General features: G+C 39.7%; 2 protein-coding genes across 3 annotated transcripts in view; both read left to right on the forward strand.

Moving 5' to 3' along the window:
* Positions 1 to 3,394: 3,394 nt before the first annotated feature.
* Positions 3,395 to 4,587, forward strand: LOC138024818 (substance-P receptor-like). The gene is given in 2 exon segments (XM_068871992.1): positions 3,395 to 3,908; positions 3,910 to 4,587. Coding segments are annotated over 2 exon segments (984 nt in total). The 5' UTR covers positions 3,395 to 3,407; the 3' UTR covers positions 4,393 to 4,587.
* Positions 4,588 to 11,558: 6,971 nt separating this feature from the next.
* The window catches only part of LOC138024982 (QRFP-like peptide receptor), a 22,225-nt gene continuing 21,242 nt past the window's right edge, over positions 11,559 to 12,541 (forward strand). For both annotated transcript variants that reach the window (XM_068872190.1, XM_068872189.1), the window contains exon 1: positions 11,559 to 12,541. This exon is cut by the window's right edge and continues 131 nt beyond it. In XM_068872190.1, the coding sequence (XP_068728291.1) occupies positions 11,695 to 12,541 (847 nt within the window). In that variant the 5' untranslated portion in view covers positions 11,559 to 11,694.

Genomic DNA, 12,541 nt, shown 5'->3' on the forward strand with positions numbered 1-12,541 from the left:
TTATCTAGATCTTCTTCAGAAAAAATTCTTACGGGGGCGCCTTCAGGCGAGGTTTTAATGTACATCTTACCGTCCAACGTCCAAACACTAGTAAGCGTTCCTTCCTGCCTTCGTTTGTTGGCTTTTCCGACCATCCTTCTCCTGTAAGCTGTAAGGTTCTCATTAACAAAAATTCGGTGCTGTTGTCCAGAGGAAGCGTAACTTGGAAAAAGATCCGAGATTTTAACATGCTTTAATTTAACGCGTTCCTTGTAAATTTTGGACTTTACCTTGTGACTGCAAAATTTAACTATAATAGCCGTGCCCCTCCTCAGCTTGTGAGAAATCTCGATGTCCTCGGGCTCTACAGTTATGTTCAAAGCTTCGGCCACTTTAATGACTGCCGTATCCGTATCCGAATATGCATTTTGTGGTATTCCGTGTATTTCTAGCGAGTTCTTTCGCGTGTATTGTTCCAAATCGTCGAAAGCAGACCACAATTGTTCAGTTTCTTCCTTCTGCTCTCTAAAGTCATCTTTCACCGCTTTCAGCTCTCTCCTCGTTTCCTCCAGAAAATCTTTTAAGGTCTTGTTTTCGTTCTTCGTCTTTAGCAAGGAGTCCTTCAGATCATTGAGTTCCTTCTCATTAAAATTTGCGGAGTCTTTTAATTCTTCAATTTCCTTCCTAAGTTTTAGATTTTCGGTGAGTACCGCCGCTATTTGGATCTGAATATCCACCAATAACTGCTTGATTTCGAGGAGGCTTGGCTGTTCTTGTTCGTTTATCTTGTGTATAGATTCTTCAATTCCTGCACCATTGTCAGCGGCCATATTGGCCGTCTTCTTCGCAGTACTTGTCTCGGCTTCTTCTACCGAGCCACGATCGCCTCTCTTATTTTTCTTTGCGGGCATTATCGTTTGCAAAGGCGCATTTCTTACTCTAGAATATTTATACTATAATTTGAAAAGACTACATGTCGGAGAAGCGTCTACTGTGCAAAACTAAGTGGATGTCAATGAAACACGTCCGGCCACCATGATCTACCGCGCAACTCCCAACTTTCTCATGGTGAACCCGAAATTCACCGGTAGAGTTCAACAGTAGATTTCGCTGGAAAAACCGATAACACACTCATCCCTTCGTGATTTATGCGATCAGTCGGTTTTTCGGGTGAAATTAACCGTGGAATTCACTAGTTAGGCAGCGAAGAAAATGACATAATTAAGCAATTTCCGGGAAAACCAAAAGGCGGACAGTTCCAAAGCCTTTCATTTTCACTAATCCTACAGCCAGTAAGAATAAACAAGCTGGGAGCTCCGCTTTTAGGCTTGGCTAAATCTATATATTAGTACTAGTTACGCTGCCTAAGAATTTTTCAAGTCAAACGGCTTGATCTCGTAAATTCTGCTTAGTGAGCGCCAGATCTTCGTGTCCCATTTGATCCCATAGTTCTTTCATAAGTTTTATATACCCGTTTTGTCTTCCATTATCCTTAACTGGCGGTTTTTCCGATTTTGCGAGTAATAGCGCTTATTATTATTATTATTATTATTATTATTATTATTATTATTATTATTATTATTATTATTATTATTATTATTATTATTATTCAGAACACTGTAAAATGACCTAAGTTCGCAATGACTCTGATCAATGAAGAGTGGTGGCCTGATGGTTAGTGTGCTCGATTCCGGATCGAATGGTCCGGGTCTGCGTCCTGGCCGGGGACATTGTGTTGTGTTCTTGGGCAAGACACTTTACTCCTACGGTGCCTCTCGCCACCCAGGTGTATAAATGGGTACCGGCGAATTTAATGCTGGGGGTAACCCTGCGATGGATTGGTATCCCATCCAGGGGGGAGTAGAAATACTCCTAATCGCTTCATGCTACAGAAACCGGAAATAAGCGCCGGCCTGATGGGCCTTCTAGGCTAGTAAGCAGACTTTACCTTTACCTGATCAACAAAGTAGGAAAAAGGACCGGAGCTTATGCCTTATCAGAACGACCACATACAATGGCGGACTCAGGTAAAAAGACAATTTTATTCAGGTAACTTGATGCTAATTTTAACGAGAAAGATATGCTTAGACAAATTGATAAAATCTTTTGCCGTAAAACAAAATAACAGAGGTGTGTAAATGAATAAAAATTGTCAATTTGATATCCAGTTAGAAACTATGACATGGCCACATTTTGGCTTCACTATTAGGCCAGCCAGTCAGGAGAAGGGAAGTCGCCACAAAGGGACATAAAGCGCATTAAAATATATGCATGACGTTTCACTCAAATACAGAGGCGGATTGATCAAGTTAATAAAATAGACACATATAGCTAGATCGTTATTCTTCAGTAAACTTGGTGAAGGCTCTTTACAATCCCAACGTCTGTCTGATCCTGTAAGAAGGGCTTTAGCAACGACGACGCGAACGACAACGAGAACGTCATCTCAAAACATAAATTTTAATCACTTCGTGACTATTCCAAGCTCTTAAACATGACAAATGTGTTGCAGTCCCTGAAGAATGAAACCGATATGAGTAATGTTTAGTTTAGACACGTACAGATGGTGCAAAGCTATTGTTTTTTCTACTATGCAAATTTGTGACGTTTCGTTGGCAATGCCGTTGTCGTTGCTAAAGCTCCCTTCTATTACAGATAAGAGGGCAGTGGAACAGATTCAGAAAATACAAGCTGGCACCTGCTTTAGATGACAGATAAGGCTATCAAACCTATGTCTCTACTGTTTGTTTAACTTTATACAGGGGCACCCAACGTCAATTTTCGGAAAATATCTGTTCGGAAGACGATTTGAGATCTAGAATTTTCGGAACATTTGTTGTAAAATTTCTTGCTTGCCTGCCTGTCCTAGGAATTTCGAACATCTAAAAGATGGTATAATTGCCCATTTTTAATGGATTTTTGGCCTAAAAAGGTCACCTAGAATTTTCGGGAGCCTTTTTTGTGGCTGAAATTTTTGAAAAGTTAAGTTTTGATCCCTATAATTTTCGGATTACTAGACTTTCAGTTAGGGAACCCGAACACATGAAAACATGAGGGGATAAAAATATGCCTATATCTACCGTTTAAATGCTAAAATACGGTTAACAATGCTATGTTTAAGTGGTTTTGAACCATATTCTCGTTGGGTGCCCCTGTTTATAGTGGGTTTGCATTGTAATCGTTTAGTTCGAAGAAGGATTATAATTACGTATACGAAGGCCTTGCTCTTAAACGTATTTAAACGCATGTGTTCTTTTTCTCGCAGGAAAATAAGTTATGCCGCAGTTTTTTTTAAAATTTGTTATCAAGTAAACACAACTTTGTAAATTGTCAATCAAATTCTACTCTGGCCGCCTTTTCAGGAAAGTTGCCATTAGCTTGAACACTCAGTGCTAGCCAGGGGAAAGGCCAAAAGTGTTTCAAAGAATATGGCAACGAGCGATAGATTTCCAGCAGCGATAATCGTCTCGTTCTTATGCTTCTATGTTGTGGTGTTTGAGCTCTCTGCTATAGGAAATGTGGTAGTTATATACACCTGTTATGGAGCGATCAAAAGAACACAACGTTCAATTCACTGGTTCATCGCAAACTTGGCGTTAGCTGATTTTACATTTACGGTGCTTAGTATATTGGACTTCGTGGTGTTCTTGTGGACCTGGATCGGCGGTAGGATTTCTTGCAAACTACGAAGCTTCCTGGTGGAGGCGTGCTATACTAGTTCAATAATCACACTTGTCACTATAAGCTTTGAGCGACGAAAAGCTGTTATGACACCACTAAGGGTAAGAATAAGTTCCAACAAAGAATACAGAAAGATATTCGCCATTTGGATGGCGAGCTTGGCCATTGGATCGCCTTTGCTTTACGCCTATGAAGTTAAGCAAGACGCAAGTGGTTCATTAATTTGCAACAACGCTTCATTCTGAGATAATTTTAGGAAAACAAGTATATTACAGCATTCATGCAGTCTGCACTTTCATTGTCCCTCTAACATACATGATCTATGCTCAGAGTACGATCTTTCTGAGTTTACGCTCAAGAGTGTTTCCAACACAGGACGATTTTACAACAGTGTCGTCTAATAGGCATCGAAAAGTCGCCAAGACACTCGCGGCGTTAACCGTGGCGTTTACGGTTTGCTGGGCGCCTTTTATGATCATTCGAACATTGATGTATTTTCACTTAACCGATGGTGGGTATTACTGCCGAGCCTCTCTGCTTCTAATCTTCTTAAACACAGCCTTAGATCCAATCCTGTATGGGATGTACGGAGAGAGGATTGGACGATTTCTTGAACGGTTTAATTGTGGACCTTTTCGGAAGGCAACATTGACGACCAGCAATGCAAATTCTACCTCGAATAGGAGAAGTCCGCCAAGCACCTCTCATTTGGTCAACGTAAAAGAAGGATGAAGGTCAAGACCGTTCCTGATCCGAACACGACCGCAACTGACTCCGCAGTCCATCTGAAAATTTCCGACAAAAATTTGCGAAAAGGTATTCAAAAAATAAAGGAAAGCACTGTTGTTATTTTCTCTTGTTTCAAACGATAACAAATCCTCAATTAGCATAATATAAATAGACATTTTACCAACGTGCATCCTTAATAACGAGTGCTCTTAATGAATGCCAAGCGCGAGGCCAATTGTAGGATATAAGTTTTTAAAAAGAAATCCACACACATCAAGAGAATATGAGGTAACCACTGCACACTAGAGCTATCAGCTTAGCAAAGTCTCACTCGTGACTGTTGGCGTAAGCAAATATTTTCAAATGAAAATGGCGACATCAACACTGCTAGTCGCTATTTTTATTTTAAAATATTTGTAACACGCATGCGTATTTGCCTCATATTGTAAGCTGATAGCTTGCGCGCATGCACACTTGAAAGAAATGTTCACTCGTGCGCAAATTTACTCATCATGTTGAATATTCGGCACTGATGGCATGCATTAACATTAGCGCTCTAAACGCCACCGCAAGCTGGGGGAACTTGCCTACCCCAACAGTCACGAGTGAAACTTTGCTAAGCTAATAGCTCTAGTGTACGGTGGGCTTAATAATGCAGATTTCTGTGCCAAATGATAATTATTTTCAATCTATTTTTAGATTTCGCGCCACGCAGGGTGGTTATTTTTAACACCAGCTCCATGGCCTCGCGGTGACCAATCCCCATGGCATGGGACGCATCGATTCACTGCTAAAATTAAATTTTAAAAGATGCCATTGCTCTTTTTTATTAATTTTTAATTATTTTTCGTTACTTTTTTTTACAAAAGGGACACTACAACTAACACCACGCTCAGCACTACATACAATACTTAAAGTTCTTTACTGAAAGTACACTGCATTAACTGCTAAAAATACCTTACACGACTCACAATATGCTACTTACACTGCACATCTAACATTCATTCAAACAAAAATAAAACAAGCAAAGGAAACCTACTGTAGAATAGTAATAATCTTGATCAAAGGCATGGCATAAAAGTGCTACTAGCTTTGGGTGCCAACAAATGTTTGTTCAGATTTGTACAATTGGAGATTAGGGGTGTTCAGTGCATTCACTTTTTCAAAAAGGCCAAAATAAAGGCTCCCATTTATGACAAAAACATGGATCATTCCTTTCCATTTCATGATAAAACTTCAGAAACGGTAAGATTCTTCGAGAAAATTATCATTGCTGGAGAGTCGTGTATGGTACCCTAGTCCCAGAGGTTTTTCTTTCTTTTTCGTCTTGCAGGAAATTTGGCCTTGAGGTGGCGACAACGAATTAACGAAAAATCCTATGAATCTCATTTCCATGCAGACGCCAACTGTCACGTTATCTCAACCTCCCCTTACTTTACTTTACTTTACTTTACTTTACTTTAATCGTTTCAGTTCAAGTAAATGAATACAAGAACTAGGAGAGCCTCTAAACAGGAGTCTAATCCCTAATTAAAAGAGGTTACCTAAAACATAAAATCTAAATGCAAATATAAAAAAAGATGGCTATAGAAATTGATCGGAATGGAACAAGATCGATTTAAGGTCATGCTTAAAAGTATTTGTAGAGTCAGATTTCCTTAAATTTAATGGTAAACCATTCCAAAGCTTAACCATACGGTGAAAATATGATCATTTTAGTACGTTTTTTCGAGCATGCTTCATTTTGTTGCAAAGTTCAATGTTTCTAAGCTTATAGGATGCATTACCAGTAGGCTCCAGATAGTTGGAAAGGTCTATTTCACATAAACCTTGTCTACATTTAAAGAGAAAATTTATGTCAAAGTACTTTCTCCTTGATATAAGAAATAATATCTTCAGATCTTTCAACCTTTCCCTGTAAGGCTTGTGCTTAATAATGACTTTGGTCGCCCTCGTCTGGACCCCTTCCAGGATATCGACCAGGTAAACTTGATGAGGAGACCAGACCTCACAAGCATACTCCAAGTGGGATCTCACGAGGTGTATGTATAATTTTAGAAAAACATCTGATATGAGACGTCTACCACAGGTTCTTTTAATGATTCCTAGCATCCGAATAGCACTGTTTACTTTGAGCATGATGTGATCATGCCAGGATAAATTGTGAGACATAATTATTCCCAGGTCCTATTCTTCCTTAATTAGGGTTAGGACATCGGTACCAAGATGGTAGGTTGCACACACAGGGTTTCTCTTCTTAGTAGTTCGGAAATGCTACACTTAATTGGGTTGAAATTCATGTCCTAGGTTTCACACCAGGTGTTTACAGAGCTTATGTCAACCTGCAATATTCTGCAATCGATGTGGGTAGTTATGGCTCTACATAACTTTGCATCGTCGGCAAAGAGATGTAAAAGGGAGTCAGTAGATATAACAGAGTCAATTAATGTAAATAAGAAACAGTGTAGGCCCGATAATAGAACCTTGTGGTACACCCGACGTAACTGGTTTCCACTGACAAACCATACCCTCGATAGTGACACGATGTCGTCTATTTGACAGATAATCCTCGATCCAGCTTAGAAGTGGGTCTCGAAAGCCAAGGTTTCGTAGTTTATACAAGAGCTTCTGATCGGGGACCCTGTCAAATTCTTTGGCCATATCCAAATAAATTGTGTCGACTTGAGTGACCCAGGATCTGTTGTGGCGAAAGCCATGTTGTAAGGAGTGCAGATGAGGAACCATGTGATTATAGATTCTGGGAAACACACATCTCTCCAGCACTTTGGAAACGACAGAAAGCAGAGCAATACCCTTGTAATTGCTGACAAGGTTTTTGCTGCCAGATTTGTGAACAGGAGTGAGGTTCGCATCCTTCTATTTATCAGGAAACTGTCCAGAGGCCAGTGATTTGTTAAAAAGACATGTCAAAGGGCCAGCGAGTTCCAATGTAAGATCCTTAAGAAGGCGAGAGGTCACTTCGCATCTCCTAACTCAGTTCTGAGTTGTTATACTAGCTTTAACCAGGTAAGGATAAGGTCGAAAGACCTGAACTTGAAATTTTAAGTGACGCATTCGTTGCCGTCCCATCGAAGATCTTAAAACTCCATATTAGGGAGTTAAAGAAACGACGACGGCTACGAAAATGCGCACATAAAAACACGTCACATGGTTCAAAGAAAAAACTTCCGAAATAAAAATTTTTTCAAGGCAGCTTTAAAAGAGAAACCAAAACAGCACTTTTTAGAGAAATAGAAGGGCATTCCATAGTGTAGGAGCACAAAAAGAAAACGCACGTCTCATTATTTTCACCAAATCGATCAAAAAATACCATGGCTCCAGATACCCGTTGAAATAAAATAAATATCCTCTAAAAACTAAAATAAAAGTGAGAGACAGGCGTTTGGTCGCACGAGCCGAGATAGACTGCTCCCACTGAGTCCCTTCTGAGCGGGGTGGAAAAAGGTTTCTTAAATCTGCTAGGCTCAACACTGTTTAAAATAACAGCAACGGCCTGCTCTTCCACAAAGACAGAAAATTATCTCTTGAAATTACTGGATCGCCTGAAGAATCTTCATTTGCGTCAAAATCAAAGCAGTCGTCCGTTAAGTCTTCACAAAACAATTCCTCCAATTCATTCAGAGTAGACTCGTCGAGTTCGACTTTCGCCGCCATTTTGAATCAGCTTTAAATTCGAGCCCAGTCCGTTGCATTACACCTTTTCGCTCCGATCCGCCCTGCATCTGAGTGAGTCGAACCGCCCGCTTTGGTCACGCAAGCGAGCCGAGGATAGAACAGTGGCCGTGAAAGTCATTATGATATTCGTTATCTACGGTGACCCGTAAGGGACACGCTATTTCATGATCAGTTTTTCTGCTCACAATTCACAAACTTGAAATTTTGAGTTTGTGGACTCAAAATTTCGAGTTTGAAAATTGGAAGTAGGAAAACTGATCACGAAATAGCATGTCCCTTACGGGCCACCGTAGTTATCTTCACCAAGCTATAGTGCAGTACTTTTTGAGCGGTTTTTGTATCAGAACAAAACATTTTATTTGAACATCTCAAAATGAACAGTACTATGGGACTGGTGAAAATAGCGAATTGGGACAGATGTTTTCCATGTCAGGTGATTGATTCTTAAAATTAAACAATTTTTTTGATTGGTTTAGTAAAAGCGAGGTTTATTTATTGGGCGCCAAGATCAGTTTTTCGGACTTACAAAGACAAAAGCTAAGAATCCTCGACGAGAGTGAATTCATTGGAACGTTTCAAAATGGTGAAAAGTTTGCTTGAACCTCGAGATTTTCATATATTGCCACCGTAAAGCAAGTGCAAGAAGATGAAGTGTTGTTGGGCTTCATGAAATGCGACACTCTTGTATTTGGCACTTTCCCGACTAGTTGCGGTACTCCAAATTTGAAGTTGTTCTAGAAATTTGTGCCTGCTACATCATAATTGCATAAACTTCCCAAGATCAAGATTGTGGGATTTTCCAGTGATCTGTCCACTCACTGCTCTTGATAATACACACATATATTGAGGCCCACTCTTAGTAATGATGATGTGACGCTTGCTGTGAACTGGTGAGCAACAATTCAAAAGCGTGATATTCACAAATCAAGAGTTCATCATTCAGGAAGGAAGGTGACAAAAATCCCTCCAAAACAAGGCAAATTTTTCGAAGACCCAATCAGGTTTTTTGCTCTTCCAACTGTGTTTTTCGCATCGTACACCGAAGAATCTTGTTTCTTCTTGTTCGCGGCTGGAAATCCGAAAACAGCTAATATTCACGTCATGCCACATTGTTCATCTTCCTAAGAGTGCAGCTTCGATCAAAAGCTCCTCAAGAGTCAGAGCGAGTTGTAAAATATGAAAATTTGGTTTTATAAAACAAGTGGATAAAGGTCGAATTGACACCGTAAAAGATCAAAACCTCTACAGGCCATTTTCTAGAACTAATTATGGCTTAGCAAGGTTTAGCGTAGTGGCATCACAGACCTGGGAAGCAATACCTTATGGCAATTAAGTGTCTCCCCTTCGACAGTTTTAAAAAAGAATACAAACTCTCTCTATTAGACAGTTAGACGTGTGATTACCCTAGCCAGAGCTTTATAATTAATTTCCATAAGTACTACATATCCTCCACCCACTTGAAACTGAAAAGCTTGGCTCCTTTGGCTGCTACACACTTTCTTCTTTGTTGTGTTTAATTCAATGTATAGCTAGTAGCTCTGTTTTCATTTCTTTTTTACCCTTATCGTTGTTGTATTGTAGTTGTCTGAATAAAGTGAACTTGAACTTGAACTTGTCTGAATAAAATGAACTTTAACTTGAACTTGGATCTGGAAAGGTGACGTTTCGAGCGTTAGCCCTTCGTCAGAGCGAATTAAGGAATTGTGAGTTGTTGGTGGTTTATATAGTGGTAGGGAAGAGCTTTGTCATTGGTGAAAACGGAAATATGGTGACATGAATTTACGAATAAATTAATAGAACGAGAGGCGCCCGTTGATTCCGTGCAGATAAAGAGCTCCAATTTAAAATTGAACTTTTGGTGTTTTTTGCTTTGTGTGTTTCCGTGGTGTAAGGAAAATCCGCAAATTGTAATGTCACGGGCAAGTGTGGTTTGAAAGATTAAACTGGTTTCAACGGATTTGAGTGTTTTTTTTTTGTTTGCAGAAGCGGTTTCCTGTTTCACCTGTGTAGATCTTCTTGCATAATGTGCACGTTATGCAATCGGTGACATTTGCGGAGATGCACGCAAAGTGATCAGTAATTTGGACAACCCACAATTCCTTCATTTGCTCTCATGAAGGGCTAATGCTCGAAACGTCAGCTTTCCTAGCTCAGCTTTTCAAAATCTGTCACGGTGGTAATTCGATTTTTTATCAACTCGTTTGATAAAACCAAATTTCCATGTTTCACTCTCCCACCAACGCAGCACCACACTGAGCTTCCTTATAGAAACTAGAAATTTGTTCGAGTTAAATAATAATATGGAAATTCCCATAAGAAGGATAAACTGATGGAAATCGCCACGGATTATATGCCCCGGTGTACTTGATGATTTAAGACAATGAGTAGCGAGTCTGAATGTTTTCCTGCTACACGGGGGCGTGCTATGATCAGAACGATCCGTCCTAAAACCCAGTGATAATGCCTGAATGCGGTCACCCAAAAAAAGCCTCATATTTATATACACACTGACTTGTTACACGACACAACCAGAACAAAACCAGAATTCGATTAGGAAGGAAGGCATAAGGAGCCCTGTTTGCAAACAAATATTCCCTTAAGTATATAAAGTGCACATTTGCATTCAGCGGCAAAAATTTTTGGACAAAACTGAATCAAGTTTTGTCATCATTGCGACAGGCCATACTAACGAAATTGAACTTGGAATTTTACACTTGTGTTCTGCACTTTTGAAACTGCACTAATATATTTTTTTTACGGCTTAAAACGTACAGTTATTTGCATTTGGACTCTTTTATACAAGAAAACTCTTTGTCGCAATTAATAAAATTGACATTGAAAAATGTTCAATTAAATAACTAGCAGTGTTGAAACAGCTGTCGGGGAAAAAAACTGAAGACGGATGAATATTGTTTCATGGCTCCTCAAGGTTATTTGGACCATCTAGAAGCTTTAAAAAAGGAAAGACTTTATCTTATTGTGTCTTTTATCAATGCACAAGCATGTACCCTGAATATCAACTTTCATGCCGTCAGTCATGGTTGCGGGGCAACCAATGACACCACCCGATGTGATCAAATTAAATTTGATCAGGACCGTTGCAGTGGATCGACAACAGTAAAAAAACGAGATCGCCATTAAAGTTTGAAAATCGTGGTCGGAATGTTAATGAATGGGCAATTGAAGCCTTTTTCATGACTGGGACAAATTAGTAAAAACTTAAAATATAAATAAGGCTGTCTGAACATCAATCAATAAATCAAACTTTTGACACTTGTTTTTGTTGCCTATTGTATTTAGTTGACACATTTCATTTTCAATCGTGATAACAGAAATACGTCATTGTCTTAAGATTTAAATATCAAAACAAGGTCACCCTAAACTTTTGTAAAGCGGAAAGAAGGATATCCAACAAAAGACAACGAACAGTGAATGCAGCAGTGTCTCCACAGTAGATTGTGTATTTAATTTATAACAGCCAGTAATTATAAACCACCCCTCAAGAAGTTTTCCGGCAGCAAGGCTGACCACTGATCAGGACAGTTCTAGGGACGACAGTGAGAACAGTGAGAACAGTGAGAAGTTCCCACTAGCTTCATATTGGTACCAATGGCAACGGGCGAAGGATTTCCAATAGCAATTGTCGTTTTATATTCTTTGTTTTATTGCGTGGTGTTTCTTCTATCGGTTGTGGGGAACGTTGTAGTTCTATGCATCTGTTATAGAATGATAAAGATAAATCGACAGTCTTCCATTAAATTTTTCATTGCAAACTTAGCCTTCTCTGATTTAACCTTTACGTTGCTAAGCCTATTGAACTGTATCAATTTTTTCTGGACGTGGCTTGGTGGTAATGCTACCTGCAAGTTACAAGGTTTTCTGATTGAAGCATGTTACACAACTTCAATAATGACCCTTGTTGTGATAAGCTTTGAACGACGCAAGGCTGTAGTAACACCCTTCGAGGTAAGAATGGGCGCATCCGAAGGCACACACAGGAATCTCATTGCGGCCATTTGGCTAACAGGCTTCATGACTGCGTCACCTTTGCTTCACGCCTATGAAGTTGAGACGACTAAAAGTGGTTCATTGATTTGCTCAAACGATCCATTCGGAGATCCAGGAAGACAAGTGTACTACTCCATCCACGCAGTCTGCATCTTTATTGTTCCTCTGACATACATGATATACGCGCAGAGAACTATCTTTAAAACTTTGCGCTCGAGGGTCTTCCCAATACAAAACAGTTTTACAACAGCATCCACTGACAGGCATCGAAAGGTCGCCAAGACCCTGGCGGCGTTAACCGTGGCGTTTACTGTTTGCTGGACGCCTTTTATAATTGTTAGAACGTTGATGTATTTTTATCTCACTGACGGAGGATATTACTGGAGAGCGTGCCAACTTTTAATATTTTTAAACGCGGCATTGGATCCAATTCTATACGGAATTTACG

Source organism: Montipora capricornis, chromosome 11 (genome assembly GCF_036669925.1).
Source record: "Montipora capricornis isolate CH-2021 chromosome 11, ASM3666992v2, whole genome shotgun sequence".
Classification (NCBI taxonomy): domain Eukaryota; kingdom Metazoa; phylum Cnidaria; class Anthozoa; order Scleractinia; family Acroporidae; genus Montipora; species Montipora capricornis.